Below are 24,774 nucleotides of genomic sequence, written 5' to 3'. Positions count from 1 at the left end.
CAGAGCATGAACGGGGGAGGGGCAGAGAGAGAGGGAGACACAGAATTGGAAACAGGCTCCAGGCTCCGAGCCATCAGCCCAGAGCCTGACGCGGGGCTCGAACTCACGGACCGCGAGATCGTGACCTGGCTGAAGTCGGACGCTTTACCGACTGCGCCACCCAGGCGCCCCAAGGACATTTAATTTTACCCGCCAATTCCTTCTTGCCTTTGTTCCCACCTCACTATGGAGGGGAGGTGACGTTGGGGCTCTAGGAAACCGGAGTCTAGGTTTCTGGAAATTAGAATATTGATAAGATTGCCTTTTTCTTGTAATTTGCTAAGACATTTGTAACCTGATGGAGACTGTCCTGCATGGCTGTGATCTCTATCAGTTAACCTTTCCTTGGTTCTTGGGCAGCTGGGAGTGCCTGAGGAATGTCACGCCCATCCCACCTGGGGGCAGAGAGGTAGTTTGTGGGGTGTCAGTTTGCCTTTTGCTCTCTCCTCATGTTGCGACAGATAGGCCCCCAGGAGACTGAAACCAATCAATGACCTCAAAACTCCTGGATGAGAACGGTTCTGGTGAATGGGAGCCAGGTGCGGCCAGGAGGGCCTGGAACCAGGAGCCGCATGCTCAGGGAGTGAGGTTAGATGCATGAGGCCAGACAGACGGGGCTTTGGCAGACTGAGGGTGTCATGGGGGTGCTGGGTGTTTCAAGGGATAATGGGGGTGCCAGCAAGTGGGAAGCAGATAGAAACAGAGGTAGGATAATGTCTCTTACCTTAAAATTGTGTTGAGTGCCCTGGATATTGCCTGAAATATTTCATGGAATACAGTAATAATGAGGGAGCATAAGCCAAGCTGATACCCCATAAGCCCATTCCCCTCCCCCCCCTCCCCCACCAACGGGATATGTGTGACATTCTTCAGGCACTCCTGGCTGCCCAAGAACAAAGAAATAGGAAAAATTTTAATTAAATTTAATCTTATCAATCACATCAATAGCCTAGCCTCCAGAAACCCATAAATTCAGTTTCCCGGAGCCCTACCATCACCCTCCCCTCCATAGTGATGTGGGTAACAAAGGCAGGAAGGAAATGGTAGGTAAAATTAAATTTCCTTATAACCTACAGCCCATTGACAAATACTTGAGACAGACAGAGTATGACACTCCTCCAGGAATGAGAAGACTCCATATTGCTTAACATTAATGCTTTGCTAGAGGAACAAAAGAAACTTAGCTTGGCTATTGCCAAGCTAGGCCTCTAGTATCTTAGGAGTCCTCTTTAGCATATGAAAATCCTTTTGGAAACCTCTGTTTTGCTTTACCACCACCCTCCCCCCATCCCGCAACTGAATATTATATAATCAGCCACTCACAACCCCAGTGCAGCTCTTTCTGCCCACAAGTCCTGTCCCATGCTTTGTTTAATAATATCACCTTTCTGCACCAAAGAAGTCTCAAGAGTTCTTTCTTGGCTGTCAGCTCTGGACCCCCACCACCATTCCAAAAACACATCAATAAGACAAACAAATAGACTGGTGGGTTTGTGTTTGGGGGGCTTTTGGGGGGGTACCATTTTACTTGATGGTAAATTCCCATAGGAATTTGGCAAAAACATATTCACCCCAAGTCACAGTGGCTGCAGCTGGAAAAATGACCCTGGGGTCCCAGTCTCCAACTTGTCATTAATGCCCTCCTCCTCACGCTTGTGGGATGAACAGACCACTGAAAACTGAGGAACCAACCCCATTTCCAGGCGCCTCCCAGACTTTTGATACCCCAAGGTGAAAAATGTCTTCAAAAAATTTTGAAGCCAGAAATTGTGAATTTTTTTGACTACAGGCATTTTAATTACACGTAAACAAAGACCCACAGCTACATAAAAAGAATTACACCAGGAATACACAATCAAAGCAAATTTCCAATTAAATGTAGAAAAACTTGTGGGCCAATTGGCTCACCAGATTTCTTCACACATCACCCTTGACTGGGGGGATTTACATGGGAAGAGGAGATTCAAAGTTGAAACAGAAGTCGAGAAATAACCCACATGCTTTTCTTTCCCTCTGTCTTTTGACTTGACAGCACATATGAAGGGGAAACTATTCTACTACAAATATTTCATAAGCTACTCCACCCTTATTACATATACACATACTTATTTAAAATTTGGGGAGGGGCGCCTGGGTGGCGCAGTCGGTTAAGCGTCCGACTTCAGCCAGGTCACGATCTCGCGGTCCGGGAGTTCGAGCCCCGCATCAGGCTCTGGGCTGATGGCTCAGAGCCTGGAGCCTGTTTCCGATTCTGTGTCTCCCTCTCTCTCTGCCCCTCCCCCGTTCATGCTCTGTCTCTCTCTGTCCCAAAAATAAATAAACGTTGAAAAAAAAAATTAAAAAAAAAATAAAATTTGGGGAGAGGTAAATCAATCATTTAGAAGAAAAAATTATTCAGTGGAAATAATGGGTGAAATTTTTTAAAGTTTATTTCAGTAATCCCTATGCCCAAAGTGGTGCTTGAACTCACGACCCTGAGATCAAGAGTCACATACTCTTCCAAGTGAGACAGCCAGATGCCCCCGTGAAATCTTTTTAAAGAGAAAGAGGCATAGTCCAAACGTCTATGAGTCTAAACAGCTCCCCAACTCCCACCAGCTTTATATCCCAAAGGCATCAAATATTAAAAGCAACAACAATCCTAGACAACAATCAACAAGAACACTCCTTGATGATATAGCCCCGTTGGATACATTATAACACTGCAAATGGCCAGAGAGACAAATAATTAGAAAACAGCATGTCCAAAGGAAGACTTATGACCTACCAAGTTTATATAAGGAGCCAAAGAGCTGGCAAGAATTACCATTTGGAAATAATACAAACAAACCATCTTCTATATGCATCCCTGCATAAAAGAAGATTCTCTAGGCTGAAAAATAATCTCTGCTTTCAGTTCTCCCAGTTGAGCCAAACATCGCCCTGCCGCAGAAAACTGAGTGGAAACCCCCTTCTTCATCTCCCACCGCCCGGAGGGCCCAGCCCTCCTGTAAGGTAACAAAGCCTTGAAACCAAAGTTAGGAATTAGGGATATGTATTTTTGTTGTTGTTATTTCACTTCTTTTTCTTTATTTCTTGATGTTTCCTTTCTATTTGCAGGTTTGTCTACTTGCTCACTCACAGAAGAAGTCAATATCCTGGAAAAAAAAAAAAAGCAAAACAAAAACAACAAACAAACAAACAAAGCAAAGATTGAACTGAGCAAACAGGCCCAGAAAACAGATATCGTTTATTTAAAAATCACAGGTAATCAAAGGGAAATTTGGATTTAAAGTAAGGATGAACCCCAAAGAGTATAACATAATTATCACTTTAAGTCAAAAACTACTTAAAATGAAGGTTCTCAAACACACTTCAAATTTGTGGTTAGTTGACACATTTAAGTTCAATGCTTAGAAGCAATGACAGGTGAGCCCGGTGTGTGGGTTGGGCAATGTTTTGAAGTTATTTCATGCAGCAATTAGCTCCAGGAGAATCTCTTCAAAACAACCACCCTGCAAAGTAGCTCAAAGGGGATCTTTTATTTCTGTTCTGGGGTTTGCAAGACCCCCGGGCATTGGAAAGAGTATAATTTCTTTTTCAAACATAAGTAGAATCTATTTACCACAGAAATAAATCATCCAAAGATTTCTTTTTCCAGAATGTTTCGATTTGATTAAATACAGGCGCTAATTTTTTCCTAGCCCAACTGTTTTAGTAGATAAATGTAACCATCAGTTAAGAGTGCGTTCATACTATTTTATTTTCTTTGGGACATGGCCTCCTTTCTAGGATAACTTGTATCTAAAAACAAAAGGGGGGTGGGGGGTGGGTGGGGAAAGTTCACTACTCTTTCAATACTGAGAGTTAGGTGTGAATGCGCTCCCAAACCTCCCTGTTTCAAGGAAGCCCTCATTGCAAGTAGGGGCATTTGCTCCATGCATCTTGTAAGTGACATGATGCATTTTTAACACCTGCCTGCATTACCCCAAGATCTGAGTCTTTCTCTGGCCTGCCCTGAGCCCTGAGACACTTACCGTGGTGGGGACTTCCTTGGTGGCTTCTTGGTACACATGTTGCTCCTCTACCAAGCTGCTGGGGAAATACCCCACGGTTCCCATCTCATCCTCCTGGCCATCTCCATAAACCTGAGTGTCCAGAAGAGTAACAGTTAGGGGAGGGCGGATATGAGCACACTTCTAGAAAACCCACTGGCATCACATTTGTTACTAAGTGCTTTGCTTCCCCCTCTGGGTTGGGGGTGGGGGTGGGGGTGGGGGACTGGGACCCAAATCTGAAGTTCACTCATAGCAACGAAGTGAACCCACGGAAAGCATGTATCTGTTTTTCTGTGGCCTGGTCTTAACCAGTCTCACTTAGCATTCCTTTACTTTATGCAATCTTGTGAGCTGCCTGTAAACAAAGTCGATAAATTTCGTAAAAAGTGAATAGGCATTTTGACTCTAAAGGACTGTCACTTCTCAGTTGTTAAAAATTCAAATGCACAGATCCTTGAGTGAATTTAAGAATTAATCCTTCATTACTTGAGAATCTATCTGTGAGGCTGCAGACGAGGAACAGGAAATCAGTCCTGCTTCGTCCCTCCCTGGGGCCCACCCCTGCATATTTGCGCCGAAGAAAGCAGATTCTCTGGAATTGAAGCGGGTGTGAAAGCTTCCTTTAAAATATTGAAGCCGAGACTGACTGCCAACACGCATGCGTTTTACTTGGCAAATCCGCTCGAACATTTTTGAGTAAGTTTCAAACCCTTTGAGGCATTCAAGCCCCTGTGCGGTTTGCTGGTCCTTGCCAAAACATCACATACGCCTACATTTGGCTTTGTTACGGAATTGTCTTTGTTTCTTCGACATGCGATAAAAGCAAATATCTGTGAATTTGTGCACTTGTCTGCCATCTCTCCATTGTTCTAAGGAGCTAGTTTTAAACATTACAATGCATTGAAGGTAAGTCCCAGAGAAAAAGTTAAGAGCACCGTATGTCAAGATGTATGTGTATTTGAAAGAATCTCCTCTTACACTGCCAGCCCAAAATTCTCCAGCTCCATTTTCTTTTACCAGCTTTGAGTAAACATAAATCTGCTGCCCTTTTTTAACATTAATGAACCTACAGTCGGGGGCATTGAAATCTTCTTGAGCTCTGGCCAGAGAAATAGTATCTGGAAGAAAAACAAAAACAAGAACAAAAACATTGCAATGACTACATTTTCGTCTCCTGGAATTTATAACAGTAAAAAGGCCAAGCTTATCAGAAAACTTGGAAATCAGAGTGATTAATAACTCCCGGCTCACAGCTCCTGTTTAGTTCAAGAAGAGTAATCTATCCAAGGTATTAAAGCTATATCCAACAGAATCTTAACCAAGTAAATTCACCAAAGGTACAGACCAGGAGAAACAATGCTAACACACACGTCAGAGAAGATTCACTAAGAGCCCTATTAGATTTCACGCTGTTAGTGGATTTTTTTTTTCAATTATATAATGGAAAGATAATGAAAGGCATAAGAAAAGTCCTTACACACACACTCGTCATCTGCACACAGCTTCTTGGAAGCAAGTCTGTCCATAAATATTCCGTGCACGGCACATATGGCCACAAGACCGGGGAGAGAAAGTAATAAGAGTCTTGCCATCTTCCCTTTTTGCTGTTTTTGCTATCGTTCTTTAACTAGAAGTGGAAACTGACTGCAGTGGTTCCTGTCTTTTATGTGGAAGCCAGACATCTGGGCAAGTCCCCCCGGCCAATGGGAAGGTGCCCACCGTTCCTTCCTCTGCTTTCATAACATCTCCTGGGCTCCAGGAGCTATTTTGCATCTGATTTTCCAAAGAGACTCAAAAGCTGTGTCCTTTTTTATACACAAATGATATCCAAAAATGGTCCACCATTGCTTTAGCTGTGGCATATCACATCAGCAAGGCGTTGTGCAAAGAACTATGAGAATTTTAAATTGTTTAAAACAATTTTTTTAGCTCAAGTCTCATATTCTCTCAACATATAAGCAAAGATGTACTGACTCTAGGAAATCTGCTGAAAATGTGAGATCTATATCCTTAGGACACATATTTTCATTGGAACAAATCCAATTAATAAACACCTTTATGGGGCACCTGGGTGGCTCAGTCGGTTAAGCGTCTGTCTTTGGCTTAGGTCATGATCTCGCGGTTTTGTGAGTTCGAGCCCCGCGTCAGGCTCTGTGCTGATAGCTCGGAGCCTGCTTCAGATTCTGGGTCTCCCCCTCTCTCTCTGCCCCTCCCCCTGCTTACACTCTGTTTCTCTCTCCTCGAAAATAAATAAACACTAAAAAAAGTTAAAAATAAGCACCGGGATTCATATAATAGATAAACTGAGGATGCTTAAGTTTACAAATCATTTATGATAGGATTCTCGGAAGTCACATCTGTCCTGGGGCAGACATGGTTTGTAACACATGAGCTGCTATCACATCTAGACCCTACGATTGGGGAAAGGAAGGGATAGGCGGGATGGAAAGAAAGGAACAGTCTCTTTTTTCCTCTCTGAGATCTCTGAAATTCAGTCTCAAAATGCTCATGGATAGAGAAAGGAGAAAGCAAGAGGTTTCCGTTACGGCCCTTCTCCCTGCTTCCGGGAATCTTTCCCATGGAAAGAGGGGCACTACTAGAAATCGCCAGAGTTGAAGTGCCAATACACAGCTCCATCTACTCAACAACTATTTCCTGAACACCTACTGTGTGCCAGGCACTGTTCTAGGCACTAGAGATATAGCAGTGAATAAAAAAGGCCCTGGCCCCAAGGATTTACTTTCTCTTAGGAGAGACAGATTTTAGGTAACTGCTTTTTATAGTGTTTGGGGCTGGTATCTCTTTCATAAGGTGCACCCCACCTCCATTGTTTCTAGAACAGAGGTCCCTGTCAGGATGCCCTGTCCAACTTGGCTGATGATGAGATCTCAGAGCAGAACCTCCTCCTCCCTCCCTCCAAAGATGAGGGACAAGCATTCAACTTACAAAATAGTTTTGTACAAAACTGGGGATAAACTGGTAAAGCAAAAATACTCATAGTATAATAAAAGGGTTTTCTTCGGGGGTGGGTGTGTATGCATGTGTGTGTGTTATTATCAGGGGGCGATCTTTTCTACAGCTGGCCCAGATTTGGAAGCTTGTTTAATTCAGCGTCTTCATTGTAGATGAAGCAACCGCGGCCCAGCAGAGGCCAGAGTCACCTGTCTTAACCACCCCATCTAAAGCTTCCCCAGCAGGACTGTGTCCAGAGCTGTCTCCATTCATCCACTGTCACATTAGAATGGAGATGTTACATTCCTCATTTCCTGTTTTACTTCGAGGAAAGGATGAGTTAGAAATCATTTCTGAAAGCAGACTGCCAGGGCACTTTTCCTTCCTATAATCTAGGGGCCTAAGAGGGTCTCTGGGAAAACTAAAGCATCGATTAAATCTTCTTAATCCCGATCGGGCAGCTGTTTTCCAGACCGTTACAGTCTCAAGCCAGCCCTCAACAGGAGAGTTAAAAGACAATTGCCATTTAAGAGGCACTTAACAGAAATGGGGGCTGCACAAACTCAGATTGCCGCACCATGAACAAGCCGCCGCAAAGCGGAGGGAAACGTTGAATAAAGCCACAACCAAGCTATCACAACAACTTAGCAAACCAAGGCTGATGCTAACACAAAGCCATTATTGGCTATTCGAAGGTTAGAGAAGTAAAGAAAAGAGATGTCAAGCCTGCTGAGTGCATACTGGGTAGGCCTGAGATGTCCTAGCATTCTGTAGTGGGCAGACATGGGATGGAAATCGCAGTTTTGCATGCACGTGGGAAGTTAAACTTACAATAACTCAGTGATCAGTTGTACCTGGAGGCACGCTCAAGGTCCACAGATACCCGGGGTCCGGAGACGTGATCTGTCCTGAGCGTGCTTACTTTCTTTGGATTTTCAGATGTATTCTCCGAGCATTTAATCCCCAGATGACATTCTCCTGCTTTAGTTACTAAATTAGTTCTCAACCTGGAGTTCTTAAAATGGAGGCTCTGGCTGCTTCAAGGTCTAAAAATAGGCTTGGGTGGTGGATAGGGTGGAAGCCGCCTCTTTGCTGTGACCTACAAGGCCCTGGATGATCTGGGCCCTCTGCCCCCCTGAAGTCACTCCCTGTCACTCTCTCCCTTGCTTGCTCTGTTCCGGCCACACCAGCTGCTCTGTCTTTTGAAAGTGCAAAGCTCGTGTCGACTTCAGACCCTGCTGAGCTTATGGCCGGAGAAGCTTTCCCTCCACATATGGGCACTCGGGTCTCTGGACAATATGTCTCCTCACAGAGACCAGTTTCACAAAGCCATTCTTGCCATTCTCCAACCCAATCAGTCCATCATGCGACTGTGGTACGTTCTCATCACTTACCACTACCTGACATGCCTTGTCTATTCACGTGATGGCACTTGTTCCCCAGATACCACAATGAAAGTTCCAAGAAGTGGGGACCTTGTCTATCTTGCCCATTGCTCCATCGTTAGCACCCAGAAAAATCCTCAGTACTCAAAAATAGGTATTCATTGAATGAATGCATGACCCTCCTGAAATTGTACGCCTTTATTTTTGTTTTTCCTGGGGAAAGCCCTTCTGTTTTATTACATTTCAAAAGAGGTTCGGGGCGCCTGGGTGTCTCAGTCAGTTAACCGTCTGACTCTTGGTTTCCGCTCAGGTCATGATCTCACTGTTTCGTGGGTTTGAGCCCTGAGTCGGGCTCTGCGCTGACAGTGTGGAACCTGTTTGGGATTCTCTCTCTCTCCCTCTCTCTGCTCCTCCCCCACTCACACTGTCTCTGTCTCTCTCTCAAAATAAATAAAGAAAAAAACCAAAAGAGGTTCATAGGATGCTTTTGTAGTATTTTGGAGCCCCTAATGGCAGAGAAACATTGAATCATTTTAATAAAAGTAAAGGAGAATTAGATCAAGCCCTTGAATGAGATTTTCTGTAGTTTCCATCCTGCTGGAGTTTTTGTTTGTTTATTGGTTTTTTAATTGAGCTGCATTAATGGTAAAAATAGGGGTGCCTGGGTGGCTCAGTTAGATAAGCATCTGACTCTTGATCTCGGCTCAGGTCACAATCTCATCATTCATAGCACCCAAAAATTAAGACTCACTGAGTAAATTAGGACAGAGACTCTGGAGTTTTGCCACCAAAGCATGGTCCCCAGACTGGCACCTTCAGCATTGTGTTACAAAGCCCCTCAGACCCCACTCCGTTCCTGCCAGATCAATGTACAGCTTAACACGCCTCGCAAGTGATTTGGAGAAACATGAAAGTTTGAGAAGTACTGCTCAAGGGCAAATCAATTACAGCACAAATTTTAAGCCAGGGCTTCACATTCCTCATCAGATATTTGCTGGCTACAGTATTTCCAAGGGATAAAATATTTGCTAAATAACCACACAGAAAATAAGCTTTAAAGTTAAAAAACATGGGCATCTTACAACACTTTCCAGTTTTTACCCTATCTTCTACTTATCAATATGCTGCTTTTGAAAAATACAATTTGAACTAATGATCTAATCATTACAACCTACTTCATAAAGGTAGAAATCTGCTTTGTTCGTTCTTAGCTCACGTTGGAATCACTCAGGGCCCTTAAAAATATTGATGACTGGGTTTCATGCACAGAAATTGGGATTTAATTGATATGGGGTGTAGATTAGGCATCAGCATTTGGAAATGTTTCCTGGATGATTCGGATATGCAGTCAAAGTTGAAAATTAACCTTGAAGTTTAGACCCACATTAGCCGGGCACATCTACTTCCTCCCAAACTCCTGGCAACTCCCACAGATGGCAAGGGAAGGAAGGGCAGAAGATCCCAGCTTGATCAAATCAGCTTCAAAGTATAGTTGGCTCCTTTTTTCTTCCCCTTCTTCCCTCTTGAAGCCTTGCTTACCAGAGTTTGGCTACATTTGGGGAGATTTAAGCAAGTAAGTAAATGCATGGAGGTTAATGGGAGGAGAGAAAGAGGTACAAATGAGGAGAGGGGGCAGCCCAGAATAAACTTGGAGTTGCTGGACTGCAAATAGAGGTACTACTGTAAATTCATTTTTAATATTGTATAGATATATTGTATAGCTAATATTGTACAGACATAGCTATAGCTATAGCTAATATTGTATAGATACAGCTGAAATTAATCTCTACATACAATTAAGATCATGAAAGATTACACACGGGCTGAGGAACAGACAAGAGACTGAAGAGACACAGTTACATATCACATGATCCTGGTTGGAATCTTGGGTCATTTTGGGGACATCAGGAAAATGTGGATCAGATGGGATACTGGATTTCCTGATCTTGCTGGTCATACAGTAGTTATGTAGTGGGGTGGTCTTGTACTTATGAAATACACAGAAGTGTTAAGGGGTAACAAGGAGTCAAGGTAGCACACTCTTAAATGGTTCAGGTACGTTTATGGGAGCCGTGTACTATTTCTGCAATTTTTATATAAATTGGAAATTATATCAAAATAAAAAGCTTTTGAAAGTAATCAGATGTCACTCCTGCACTCAAAATCTTCTGACAGAACGTGTCCACACAGACTTGCATGTAAATGTTCATAAGCTTTTATTTCTAGCAGCCCCAAATTAAAAAGAACCCAAAGCCCATTCACTGGTAGAACTGCTGATGCACGCAATGGAGATGAACTTCAAAAGCATTGTAGACAGGGCACAATTATAGTGATACAAAGCAGATCAGTGGTTGCCTATGGTCAGGGATGGGACTGGGGGCTGGGGAATAGATCAACTGCAAAGGGAGCCTTTGTTTATGAGGGGTGACAGAATCCTCTGTATCTTATCACACAACTGTATACAATTGTCAAAACTCACCAAACTGGGTCACTCCTCAAAACTCATTAGAAATGGGTGAATTTTAGTGTCTGTAAATAACTCAATTAAAAAAAATCTGAGTTCCCCATTTCATAGTTTAAGCGAGTCCTTAAAAAGTCCTACATATTCCCCTTACTCTCACCTCACTCCAGCCACCTTGACCTTTCTACTTTCTCTCATACAGACACTCAAAGCAGGGGCCATCTGTGAAACCTTTTCTGAGACAAGATAAGGACAGTCACAGAGAATAAGGAGTTAGAAATTAGTAGCAATTGGCATTGCTCTAACAACCAGAAGTATGGTCTTATCTAGTAATTCATTGTTCGTACATTTTATAAAAGTACGTGAACTTGACAACTAAGTTAAAGTTATTCAAATAAGAGTCAGATTCTAAATGTAGCCGCTTTAAGAATAAAAACGATTTTCCTTTTTCCTCCTTATGTACGCACAAGAGTGATGGGATAAAAACCTACATGTCTAAAAGCAGACTTCCCGTAAGTATACAAATTCTAACTTTTGTTCAGGGAAATAGTGAGAAACACACACACAAAAAATCAAGTGTTACTTTAATGTGTGCTATATGTGCAAAAAATTGTTCACTTTTAAAGATGCCCATGGTTCTACTAGCAGGGGACTGAATCATAACCCTAGGTATGAATCAAAAGCTAAAGAAAATGACCTTTGCTATTAAAGAATTAAAAACTGGTGTTTGAGAATTACAAGGTATCAAGATTAGAACTGGCAACCCTTTACAAGTCAGCCCACGTGTCTTAAAATAATATTATAGATTGCAACTTCTTTCCCTTGGAGGTCTTTCAATGAAGAGGTTAGATTATTAGCCAAGCAGGTATTCCTTCAGAACAATTCCACATCAAGAGGATGAGAACATAAAATGAGAAGTTCGAAGACAGCATTCCCTTTCCCTCTCTCTTCCTGGAAAACATAAGTACAGTTACTCCGAAATGACCTTTATTCAATTAAATGCTGAATGAAAAGCTTTGTGAAATGCCTACTAACTGCAAAAACAAACAAACAAAAAAAAACAATGCATTTATTTGAAGAGCACAAACTTCAAATTTAGATCCTGCCCAGGTCTCATTTTCTTCTAACACCCAGGGCAAAAATTTTTTTTTAAAGTCTATTGAGACCGAGAGAGAATCCCAAGCAAGTTCTGTGCTGTCAGTCGCAGAGCCTGACACAGGGCTCGAGCTCATGAATGATGAGATTGTGACCTGAGCCGAGATCAAGAGTCAGATGCTTATCTAACTGAGCCACCCAGGCACCCCTATTTTTACCATTAATGCAACTCAATTAAAAAAACCAATAAACAAAAACTCCAGCAGGATGGAAACTACAGAAAATCTCATTCAAGGGCTTGATCTAATTCTCCTTTACTTTTATTAAAATGGTTCAATATTTCCCTGCCATTAGCTGCCCCAAAATACTACGAAAGCATCCTATGACAGGTTTATACACCGTAAGATGTGTTCTAAACTAGCGTAGGCATTTGCTGACAGGACAGTGAAATGAATGAAACGTTATGTATAGAGTACAAATGATAGTTTATTGTACAAAATTAAGGCCTTCATATTTCATAGTTCACCAGGCTAAACAAAGACCAGCTATTTAAATCATTCACCAAAATTTCACTTTCACTCCCCCTCACCCCCAACTATTAAAATGGGTTGACCAAATGTTATCAAAACAAACACTATAAATAACACCAAGTCCCTTAAAGACAACTATCCCATGTTATTTCTTGGCATAGGTGATCTTCATGGCATGGGAAGGTGTGATTTTAAATCCCTGTAAAGCATCCCTGGCGGCTCCAGCCTGTCCATCATTTTCAAATTCAACAAAAGCAATGTCATGCCTTCCAGGTACCAAACGTACTTCCTTGAAACCAGGAAATCTGTAAAAGGAGAAACAATTTACATAAATGCTATCAAATACGTAAATGTCTGTTCTGTGTTTAAATTTGCTAAGCAACTTCCTAATACTGGTCTAGGAAGCGTAACATGACCTACCAGAATCCTGAGTAGGTTGAAAGAGTCTAAAATATAATTAGGAATATGGTGAAAGAAGGGTCAGTATAACGTAAGCTAATTCTATTCTTGTCATTGTATCAAGGCTTGGTTTCCTGCTTTACTCATCAATTAGAATTAGTAATTCAAACATCAGAGGTACTTCAGCTTTACATATGCTCACTCTGCAGACAGACTTCAATTCAGGATTAATCCCCAACCAAATCTGTGACCCTGGAAGTACTGCTGTGTGATACATAAATGGATTCAACCCACGGAAGCGCTCCACATCCTGTTGGGAGGATTTCAGAACACACACTGGTTTGTGAAGAGACTTACTGATTAAACAACATGGATAACATCATCTCATTCGTTTCTTCCGGTAAATTATTAAGGAATAAAATATAGTTTGGAGGGTAATCAGGGACCTATTACAAAGAAAAAAGCGAAGTTAGCTTTCAGTATGAAAAGCATAGTATGCCATTTAGCTCTCACATTAAAATCTAAACTTCAGAGAGCTACGTTCCAGTTTATTAAGGAACACGAAATCGTAGCACTACATCAAACACTAAAGCTGAAAAACAAGGACACCATGCAAATAAACATAAACCTAACAGCAACTAAGGAGGCGTTCAAGTCACTTTATGCAAATTTGGATGACTGCAAATCTCATTACGTTTTAAGAATTTAATAGTACTGAAAACAATGTTTCAGTTGTAATGGGAGGACTCTGCCATCTGGATTACATAGTTGAAAGACCCTAACTAGAAAGGCAGCAATGCCCCCCATCTTCAGCTGGTTACCCGAGGAACAACACTCAGATACTCAATCTTCTGCATTATTTACAACCTCCCAGCGTTTAAGAAACTCTGGAACTACCGCTTAGGGCCACGACTGGGTGACATTGTTTTCTGCCAGTAAATGAGACCTACAGAGCATCTACTTCCATCCAAGTAAGTAGAAACAAACACCATTATATATATAATATATATAATTAATATATATTAATATATAATATATAATTAATATATAACAACACCATTGTTAGATTATAAACTAATTCTCTGGCACCCCGACCTGGGGTTTTGAGGACCTAGAGACAGGATCATCTTGTACCTGAGAGCCTATTTGTCTTCAGACTACTTTGATTTAGAGAAGACATGATGAGTAAAGAACAACTGAAGGCTTAGAGAATGAAGTACTGGCATTTGTAAACTGTACTATAATTGCCGAAAGACTTCAAAAAAGAGAAGTAGATAATATAGGAAGATGTACACAACTTAAAGTCAGAGAAGGAAAGCTCAGAGATGCAAGGAATTCTCTGGATTTAAGGATCTTGTCAGACCTGAGCATCCAAGGAACCAAAGAGAAAACCATTAGTATATAATTGAAGCTTTCTCTTTGAGGCCTCCAGCAGGGAGATTTGCCAAAAGGTTTCTAAAACATCTATACAAAGGGACATGTATTTGTTCTCAGAAGAGCGAGCAAGGGTAATCGTAAACAACTTTGCTCTATTAGAAAAGATGGTTTAGTGTTTCAGGCAACTAGTATGGAAAGAGAGCCTGTCACCTGGCCAATGCCCGCAAGCTGTGTGTCTGTAAAGCCCTGGGCTTCAGACGTACTGTGGAGAAAACAAAAATGCTTGCTCCCAGCCTTCGCAGAGTTTAAAATCTGTCATTTTGATTCCATCACTGAATCATTATGGAAAGCAAAGAATAAAGTCAGGTTTCATTTTCTCCCCCTTAAAATAACTAAAATGTTTTGAGGAGTGAGTTTCTATATTAAAGTGCTATATAATTTAATGTCTTGTAGAGGAATTATTTTCAGTTTCTGGAGACATGCAAGTTGTGTATTATTGTAGTGGTTTATAATTTTATTTTAAAGAACAAGCACCACATGGGAAAAATATTACCTGAGGATTTGGTGTTGAATTTCCTTGGGTATTTGCTGCATTTGGTGTTCCCTAAACAAAACAAAGAGAAAACAGTTATAACTTCCAATCACGTATAACTGGGTGGCTCAGACAGTTAAGTGTCCTAACTCTTGATTTAGGCTCAGGTCATGATCTCATGGTTGTGGGATCGAGCCCCATATGGGGTTCCATGTGGACAGTGCAGAGCCTGCTTAGGATTCTTTCTCTCCCCCTGGCCCTCCCCCACTCGCACACGCTCTACCTCAAAATAAACTTAAAAAATTTTTCCAATCGCTCTAAAAAAGAGTTTATAATTTTAATTACTGCATAAAATTAACGTTAGTTTTTAAAAGACCACCTACTAAATGGGAGAAGACATTTGCAAATGACATATCCAATAAAGGGTTAAGTATTCAAAATACATTAAGAACTGATAAAACTCAACACCCAAAAAACAATCCAACTAAAAAATGGGCAGAACACATGAACAGACATTTCTCTAAGGACATAGAGAAAGCCAACAGATAAATGAAAAGATGTTCAACATCACTCATCTCCAGGGAAACAAAATCAAAACTACAATGATATAACACTTCATATCTGTCAGAATGGCTAAAATCGGAAACACAAGAAACCACAAGTGTTGGTGAGGATGTGGAAAAAAAGGAACCCTCGTGCACTGTTGGTGGGAATCCAAACTATGGAGGTTCCTCAAAAAATTAAATCCAGTAATTGCACTACTGAATATTTATCCAAAGAATACAAAAACACTAATTCCAAAGGATAGATGCACGTCGATGTTTATAGCAGCATTATTTACAAAAGCCAAAAATTATAGAAGCAGCCCAAGTGTCCATCAGTAGATGAATGGATCAAGATGTGGTGTATGGGGGTGCCTGGGTGACTTGGTCGGTTAAGCGCTGGACTTTGGCTCCGGTCATGATCTCATGGTTCATAGGTTCGAGCCCTGCATCAGGCTCTGTGCTAACGGCTCAGAGCCTGGAACTGGCTTCAGATTCTGTGTCTCCCTCTCTCTCTGCCCCTTCCTGGCTCATGCTCTGTCTCTCTCTCCTTCTCAAAAATAAATAAACTTTAAAAAAAAAAAGATGTGGTATATGTGTATACAGATATATATATGTATGTATATGTATACATATATACACACAATGGAACATTATTCAGCCATAAAAAAAAAAATGAAATCTTGCCATTTGCAATGACAGGGATGGAGCTAGACTGTATAATGCTAAGTGAAAGAAGTCAGAGAAAAAGAAATACCATACAATTTTACCCATGTGAAACTGCAGAAACAAAACAAATGAACAAAGGTTAAAAAAAAAAAAAAAAGAGACAAACCAAGAAACAGACCCTTAACTACGGACAACAGACTTGGTGGTTGCCAGAGGGTGGTGGCTGAGGGGGATGGGTGAAATAGAGGCAGGGGATTAAGAATACACTCCTCACTTATCATGATGAGCACTAACATATAGAATTGTTGGACCACTATACTGTACACCTGAACTAAGAACACTTATGTTAAAATTTGAAAACTTAAACCCATTAACTTAAAAAGATTTCTTACTCCATTTTAAGAACTGCCACCTTAACTGACTAAAACTAACTCGTCAGTTAATTTTGAAAGATCTAGTCCTAAATTTTAAGGACTATATCATAAAATTTAACCTCTAACCTTTAAGATTATAAAATAATTCATTAAAATTACATATTTATAATATGTAAATATAAAATTACTGAGAAATATATATGGAGAAACCAAGAACCTGTCTTAACTTTTTTTTACTTTATTTTGAAAGAGAAAGTGCAAGCAGGGTAGGGGCAGAGAAAGGGAGAGAGAAATCCCAAGCAGGCTCCACACTGTCAGTGCACAGCCTGATGTGGATTCCATCCCACAAACTATGACATCATGAACTGAGCCAAAATCAAGAGTCAGACACTTAACTGACTGAGCCACTCAGATGCCCCTCTTAATTTTTTTTTTAAAGCAAGTACACAAAAGTCGACCATTATACTTCGTGAAATGATTTCTAATCACTTTCAATCCAAAAGTAACTACTTTTATTTGGTATTTTAAATTAGATTTCTAATTTCCAAATTGTTTAAGGAAAGCAGTTTTGTGTGGCATACTCAAGATTAAAGATAGTATCCACAGTATTATTTACGGGCAGAAGTTGAGAAATAAGCCAATAGATATTAACAGATTTTGAAGAACGATGGAACTGGATGCCAAATTCAAACAAAACTGTTTCATATAAATCTGCAGATGTACAGGTTTATGTTTTAATTTGGTGCTTAAACATAAGTCTTGGAATCCTATAAGAACTCAACTCAACCATTCCAGCGTCTTAAAAGTCCACCTTGAAACACACATAGGCACAAACATACACACACGCCTCGGAGACCCTCCCGTAAGTGGAACACGGACCCCTCCACCAAGTCTGCAGCACCAGCAGACCCAGGAGCTTTGGTCTGTCTTACCTGGCCAGGTTTTTTGTTGGCAGTTGTTGCAGTCTGTTCCACTGTTTTTGCTTTTTTCTTTTCCTTCTTCTTTTCTTTGTCGGCAAAAGTGCCACGCATTTTAGATATTATATCAGAATCTGTTTTTGCATACTGGATTCGCTGTTTTAATTATGTGGAGACAGGTTACTTTCAATTACGCTGAAGGCTGTTTACACTACTCGTTAATATTTCAAATTTCATTACACAAATACACTACATGCTAGTTTGTAACACATCCCTAAGGAAATCTGTCTAACACACACCCAGTGAAAATAAATTGTGGTCTATGTCACAATTTTTAGACAAAGTCAGACTCAACTAGGTTTATCAGAAGAAAACCCACACATTTTCATATGGGAATAACAGAACTTTGCAATATCTGCACCACTGCTTCTCTCCATTTCATAAAACAGAAAAGTGCATTGGAAAGTTGTCTGCTGCTTAGCAGGGAGTCTCAATATAAAGGTCGAGCTGTGTCAATTAGCTGTAGAATGTGTCATATGGAATTTGAGATTTTCAAAGTTAAGTACTAAAGTTTGAGAAGAATTTCCCTTTGAATCCAATCTGCTATTTTTATATATTTTTTAATATTTTTATACATTTTTTTAAGTTTATTTAATCATTTTGAGAAAGAGAGCAAGCACAGGAGGAGCAGAGAGAGAGGGAGAGAGAGAATCCCAAGCAGGCTGCATACTGTCAGCACAGAGCCCGACGTGGGGCTCAAACCCATGAAACCGTTGCGATCATAACCTGAGCTGAATTAAGAGTCGGACACTTAACCTACTGAGCTACCCAGGTGCCCCGATCTATTGTTTTTCAACAAAATGACCAACAGCGGCATCAACTTAAACTGTAAAATGCTCTGAAAAGAAACAAAGGATGGCATTGCAACTAGGCACCCAGGCCACCTGCTCCTTCTTACTATGCCCGAGCCAGCAGGGACATGCTACTGAGACAGCAGGCAGGCGTTTAAAAACACTGGTCTAGGAGAGCATTTTGTAAACATTAATGTACTTTCCAACTACCTTGAGTGCTTGTAAGACTGCAGATTCTGATGCAGTAGGTCTGAGTGAGGCCTGAGATCCTGTAATTGTTCGAAGCACAAAGTGCACGGTGGGGCCCACACTTCGAGTAGCACGGCCGTGGCCTAGAGCATTATACCACACAGCTAGATTCAATCACCCATCCCAAAATTGGTGCTAGGAGTTACAACTATTTTCTAGGGTGCATCTATCTGCAAACGGCAACTTCCACTTCAAGGAAACCTTTCTTCTCTGTAGCTGAATGCGCTGAAACAAGTTCTCTGACCATATCAAAACACAAGAGTCCTACAAATTACTATCTAAATTTGCCTTATAGAGTAAGAATTTAATCTCAGTCCGCAGGGAAACCAGAGACCTTCTAAAGTATCATGGGTTTAAAGGAGGAAATTCGTCAAAATCAAAAGCAAGTCTGTCTTTTCTTTACCTCAGCTAGAGATGAGTATACTGGGGCAGCAAGAGGAGAGCATGCCTACCCTCACCTTAGTATTCAGCACTTTCTCTGGCTGCTCCCGGCTGCTGCAGCACAGGGTTTCTAAGTGGTCTCATCTCTGCAAACAACTGTGGTTTTGCATGGCATCATCTAACCAGAAGGAACAGACTTAAACTAACGCTGACTTAGTCCCAAGGACTCCCTCTCATCTGCCCTAGTTCTTCAACCTTCTCCCTGACCTGAACAGATCTTGGGTGATCTTGTGTCTATCCTTATGACACAGTCACCTGTGAAAATCTCTGACCTCAGCCACCATTCTTAGCTGCCTGGTCTACACTAGTGATTCTCACATCAGAGGTGATTTTGCCCACAGGAGAAGGCTGGTGCTACCGAATGGAGACACTGTGGGTCGCCATGCTACTGGCGTGTAGTAGATAGGGGCCAGGGATGCTGTTAAACACTCTGCAATCAACAAGATAGCCCACCACGACAAGAATTACTCAGTTCAAAAGGGCGAATGCTGGAAAACTCTGGTCTAGACTAAATACCCATTAGCGATAAAAGCAGTACACCCAGAGCTTAGAGAAGGGGCAAGTTTTACATTTATGCTAAAGGTTCTTTAGAAAGATGGTTCTTCTGTTTTTGGCATTAAATAACCAAATATCCTTGAATTAGGGTTATGAGTTCCAAGTTATAGCAAATTTTGTTCATTTCTGATCAGGTATGTTGGGAGTTAAAACAGAAGAGCAACCAAAACCACCTAAATAAACACAAACAAGACAGCGCAAAGAATGTTCTTCTCCCTCTTCCAGGATGCTGGAGATTTGGCAGTATCTGCCACCTTCCTGAAGGCAGAGAATGGAACTCATAAACTACTTTCAATGCACTATCAGTCTACTGGACTTTTTCCATTGATTTAAAATCATTAGTTGCCAAAGTGAAGCCAGTGCCAAACACAGCCATTTCTAGCTTTCCTGTATCTGAGTAATAGGCACATGCAAACTTGTCATCTCAACAAAACAGCCTTAAAATCCTCTACAGGATGAAACTGTTCCTCCACATTAATGTAATTTTAGACTTAAACTAAAACTCAGTCTTATGCTCCTGCCAAGTGAGATCTCCATTATGCTATTTCTTCATACGTAGTAAGAAAAAAACCCTGGTTTCAGGAAATACTGTTCTATCAAAAAGGAGGTATGTAGGCACAATCCCAGTTTTCTGAGGTGGGCTTTTCCACACAGATGATGCCCATCAGATACGAAGTGATGGGAGAAAGGGAACTTGATAGAAAAGGAAAACTTGGCTCCAGTAACAAAAAGTGCCCACTCCTGAATTAAACAACATGCTACATAAAGGCCCTCAAACTACAGACCACAGCCAACACCGCCTGTTTTTGTAAATTAGGTGTTTTGGAAGAGAACCACATTCATTCACTAGCATACCACCTATGGCTGCTTTTCCTGCTATGAAGGCAGAGTTAAATAGCTGCTGGGAGCGCCTGGGTGGCTCAGTTGGTTAAGCGTCTGACTTTGACTCAAATCATGATCTCCTGTAAGTTCGAGCCCTGCATTGGGCTCTGCGCTGACAGCTCGCAGCCTGGAGTCTGCTTCAAATTCTGTGTCTCCCTCTCTCTCTCTGCCCCTCCCCTGCTCACACTCGCACTCTCTCTCGCTCTCAAAAAATAAAATAAACGTAAAAAAAAAGAACAAAGTTGCTGGAGAGATCATCCAGCCCACAAAGCCTAAAATAGTTACTACCTGACCCTTTAGGACAGTGTTCGGATCCCTAGTTTAGAAGAAAAAAAAAATCACAACAGTGGGTGTGATTGCACTGCCACTGGTTATATTAATATAACCTAGGTAGGCAACTTCTGTGCTTCATTCTCCATTTCTAAAATAAAGGGATTAGACCAGTAACTGCACTACCGACTATGGGCCAAATCTAGCCCATGGCCTATAAGGACTTTTTTTTTTTTTTTAAACGGTTTTAAAGGGTTGTTAAATACACCCACACACATACACAAGAATATGCAACAGAAACTGTATGTGCATACACCTATAGCCTCAAATATGATCTATTCCTTTATGAAGTTTTTGCTAACCTCTGAATTAGCCCAAAGGATAGCCAATCTGCTTACATCTTACAGGTACTGAAAATTAACACACTGGGCACAGAGCCAGTTTATGGCAGAATGATGACCCAGGGCTTTGAAACTCTGGGCCTTGGCTTTCCCCAAGGCCCCTCCCCATCCCAGTCCCAGAAAAAAGCACTCAGAAATCCACACCCAAGGTACTCTGTATTCATTCACACATTTGGAAACCCTTGCTTTATACCCTGTCTCTACTCTAATCCAATCCTCTACCATCCCTTACACCAGTGGCCTGAGTTCCCTTACATCCTCCCAGCCCTCCCACAGTCCAATCTTCTTCCAGCAGCTAAACGTGAATCTCAGTATGTCATTCCTTAGTTTAAAACTTTCTATGCATAACTATTTCACTTCTGTTCACTGTTATTCACCAACAAAACCTATGAATTTAAACCGATGATTTTTTCTCAGATCACTGCTTTTTCTAGACTGTATAGCTTCTGATATGAGTTATTTCACTATGCTATTTTCTGAAACATCAACTGGATTTCCTTTGACCATGATTTTGTTTTACATTATTTTATAAGTTTACAAAGGTTTCTTTTTAACGTTTTGAGCTATTAACTTCTAGTTCTTTCAAGATAAGAATATTGCCAATACTGCCATTGTTTTTTTTAAACGCTCTACATCTTGGGGCACCTGGGTGACTCAGTCGGTTAAGCCTCTGAATCTTGATTTCGGTTCAGATCATAATCCCACAGTTCGTGGGTTCCTGAGTTCAAGCCCCACATTGGGCTCTGTGCCGACAGGGTGAAGCCTGCGTGGGATTCTGTCTCCCTTTCTCTCTGCTCCTCTCTCTCTCTCTCTCAAAATAAAAGTAAACTTAAAAAAAATAAACACTCTATATCTCACTGTATTTTGTTATTGCCTGTCTGTCATAAACTAAGTGAATTACAAACTCTACTACTAATGTGTTTTTATAAACATAAATGTGTAAATAAAATAAACCAAACTTGCTCTAACACATAATTAAGGCAGAAAGAAACACCCAGTTTCATGCATATGTCTATAAACTTAACACACCATCAACAGTGATTATACCCAAAATAATAACATCGCCTTACCATTGGTTTACCATAAAATGGAAATCCTTGTAACTGTCTCAAGGCATTTGTGGATGAACCCAGCTCCTTAAATATAACAAAGGCTTGACCCCTCATCTTCATGGTCTTTAAAGCTACAATATCTACCACGTGGCCAAACTGAGAAAACAGGGCATACAGGGATCTCTTCAATTCTGAGCAAAATTAGAGGGGAAACAAGTTATTTGTGAAAGAAACAATGACAAAATTCTTCATAAAATGACACTGCATCGAGTACCCTCCATCACACACTTATTTATACAAAGTTACACATTTTAGTAAACATATTCCACTTATTTTCCACCCCTACCTATTTTTGCTTTTAAAAAGCCTTGAAATCCTCACACAAAAAGAAACAAGGCACTGTTGCAGGTACTGACAAAGAGGACTACATGACAAGTTTTGAAGCCGCACAAGTCTTCAGATGCTGGTAATTAAACACGCTTTGGCTGTGAATAAGTGTTTTTTAAAAGCACTTACCTTCTTTTTTAATTTTGTCATTCATATTGTTGATATAAATTGTATGATTTGGTCTTATATCCATGTTTGGGGTTAAACGGTCCAAACAGCCTAAGGAGATAGTAAATAATTCGGTTATAAATGGAGAGCGTTAACTCACTGTTGTATGGCATGAAGACATAAGGATTATTAACATCTCAATTTTCTTTCAATCCCAAGTGCAGAAAATATTAGTTTGTTAGCAGTCTTTAAAACCTCTCCAACACTTGCTAGCCCTTTTTAAACAAACAAACAAACAAACAAACAAACAAACAGTTCTCCGGTTCAAAACTTGATGGAGCACCAGGACCTAGGCAGATTTCAATAAGATTATTTCAACCAATGCATTTATTTTTATACTTATCTTTCACTTGTGACAAGCAATACAGTTTTTTCATCTGCCTCACGAAATAACTTTAATTTTCAATGAGATTATTTTAGAATTGAGTAGATTTTAAGAAAAATAAAAAAGAAACTAGCAAATGTATACCCAGTAAAAATCAAGACACAACATTAACAAAGTTTACCAAGCAATACCTCATGGGTGCACTTCAAAAGCACTTCGTACCTATTTATTACTTAATTTATATACACTATCACCAGCTGTCCTGACTCTAAGGTTAACTCTGCCTGAATTGAAATTAGGGAGCTCAGAGAGAGCAGTACTGCGTGATGGTTAAGAGCTCAGACTCTAGCACAGACCACATCTGAATTCAAACCCTATCACCAGCTGTTCCTTAATCTCTCGGGTCCATAGCGGTAAAACGGGGCTGGTTTAACAGCATTTACCTAGTAAAACTCAGAAGACTGAACAACACATAAACTTCTGGCACAGGCAGTAAGCACTTCAAGTAGCTGTTATTATTAATGGCTATTACAGGTTAAAGGACTTGCCCAAGGTCAGATAGCTAATAAACAGCAGGCCGGGCAATTCCGCGGGTCTCCTCGCCCTTCTCTTTCACACTCACCTCGCTACTTTACTTTTTACGTTGTTTTCAGGTGCAAACTGTGACCTCGCTTTATTTCCTTGGGTGCCCCCACATATTCCTTCATTTCACAAATTTCAGGCCCACTGCAGGGACCGCACTTAACAGGTGAAAGGTCATGCTTGTCAGGCTTGCGACCCCGCCCCCCACTCCTTACCCGAAAAAGGGCTCACGTCGCGAAAACGACGAGAAGGAATTGCTCGGTCAAACTTAAAGCAGATCCCTCAGAGGAAAGACTCTCGCAACATTTCATATAGGGTTTGATGGTGGTCTGCATTAGAGCAAGGGTACCGAGAGTCCAAAAGGGGCTTCCCGCCTCTTCAGCCACAGGCACGTTCGACCATAGCCCCAGTTAGCGGCCCCGCGATCCCCGATGCCAACCCTTCCCACCGGAGACAAGGCTCCTAAATTCGGGGTCCTGGCGGGACCAGCGCGTCAGTCTCAAACTCCCCCCGCCCCCTCTGCGAACGCCGAAGCGAACGCGCGCCGGCTCCACCGCTGCGCCCCGTCCACTCCCGGCTCCCACAAGCGGGCGTCGGGCCCAGCGGCGGCCGGTAGCGGGGAGGTCGCAAACGGGCAACGAAAACACGTTCCAACTCACCTGAGGCCTACGCTGCTCCCGCAAAAACCGAAAGCCGGAAACCGAGCCGCTACCGGAAATTACGTTACCACGTGTCTCAATCAAGTGCCGACAAGTCGAGGAGTCGAGCACGGAGTCGATCGATGCCCTGCCGGCTCCTGCGGCGGCAGCTTGGAATCTCTCTGCGCATGCGCACACCTGGGGAGCCGGAAGGGGGTCTAGGGAAGGGGAGAAGTTTGTAGGAACTTCATGGATTAAACTGTTATAGTGGGTAGTGCAGTGAAGGAAAGTCAGTGATTCCTTACCCAGCCATTGCTTTGTGCAGTTTTACCCCATACAACGGTGCCTTTCATCTTTCCAGATCCTATATAGTTTTACAGGCAGCCCCTCATACCAACTACTGGCAAGGTGCCCTGGTTTTGCCCTCCTGGGATCTCTGGTGGCCTCTGATTTAACCTCATCTTTAACCTCCCAAGTGTTCTCGAATTCCCGAGACTCTTGAGAGAACTCTCCTGAAACATTCCGCTGATGAGCTTGACTCTCAGAAGCAACTCAGTTTGAGGCTCCAAAGCAGAGGGAATTGATGTCTCCTGCTCTCCAGTAATAGCCAAGCAAGCACCCCTAAGATCATCTGCCTAAACTCAACTGAAACAAAACAAAACAA

The 24,774-nt window shown here is 41.6% G+C and overlaps 2 protein-coding genes across 3 annotated transcripts; both read right to left on the bottom strand.

Annotated features, from left to right (window-relative positions):
• Nucleotides 1-3,152: 3,152 nt before the first annotated feature.
• OTOR (otoraplin) lies at nucleotides 3,153-5,668 on the bottom strand. Its single transcript, XM_047068135.1, has 4 exons — nucleotides 5,554-5,668; nucleotides 5,055-5,194; nucleotides 4,056-4,166; nucleotides 3,153-3,176 (listed from the first exon to the last, which is right to left on the bottom strand). Exons 1-4 carry the CDS (start codon nucleotides 5,666-5,668, stop codon nucleotides 3,153-3,155), a joined length of 390 nt encoding a protein of 129 aa, XP_046924091.1.
• A 6,769-nt stretch (nucleotides 5,669-12,437) lies between these two features.
• Nucleotides 12,438-24,176, bottom strand: SNRPB2 (small nuclear ribonucleoprotein polypeptide B2). 2 transcript variants are annotated; one of them, XM_047069394.1, is made up of 7 exons: nucleotides 24,132-24,176; nucleotides 22,527-22,616; nucleotides 22,029-22,201; nucleotides 17,325-17,465; nucleotides 14,829-14,879; nucleotides 13,256-13,344; nucleotides 12,438-12,804 (listed from the first exon to the last, which is right to left on the bottom strand). In XM_047069394.1, the coding sequence occupies exons 2-7, from the start codon at nucleotides 22,588-22,590 to the stop codon at nucleotides 12,645-12,647; spliced, it is 678 nt and encodes a 225-aa protein (XP_046925350.1). In that variant the 5' UTR covers nucleotides 22,591-22,616; nucleotides 24,132-24,176; the 3' UTR covers nucleotides 12,438-12,644. The 2 variants fall into 2 exon arrangements, with proteins under 2 accessions (XP_046925350.1, XP_046925348.1); XM_047069392.1 differs by lacking the exon at nucleotides 24,132-24,176 and adding an exon at nucleotides 23,688-24,066.
• Between the last annotated feature and the right edge of the window lie 598 nt (nucleotides 24,177-24,774).

The sequence above is a fragment of the Lynx rufus genome, unplaced genomic scaffold (assembly GCF_022079265.1).
Source record: "Lynx rufus isolate CCGP_SWC_20201006 ecotype Redwood Valley unplaced genomic scaffold, mLynRuf1.p SCAF_8, whole genome shotgun sequence".
NCBI lineage: Eukaryota > Metazoa > Chordata > Mammalia > Carnivora > Felidae > Lynx > Lynx rufus.
Note: the sequence above shows the minus strand (reverse complement) of the source record. Positions and strands in the feature narration are given on the sequence as shown.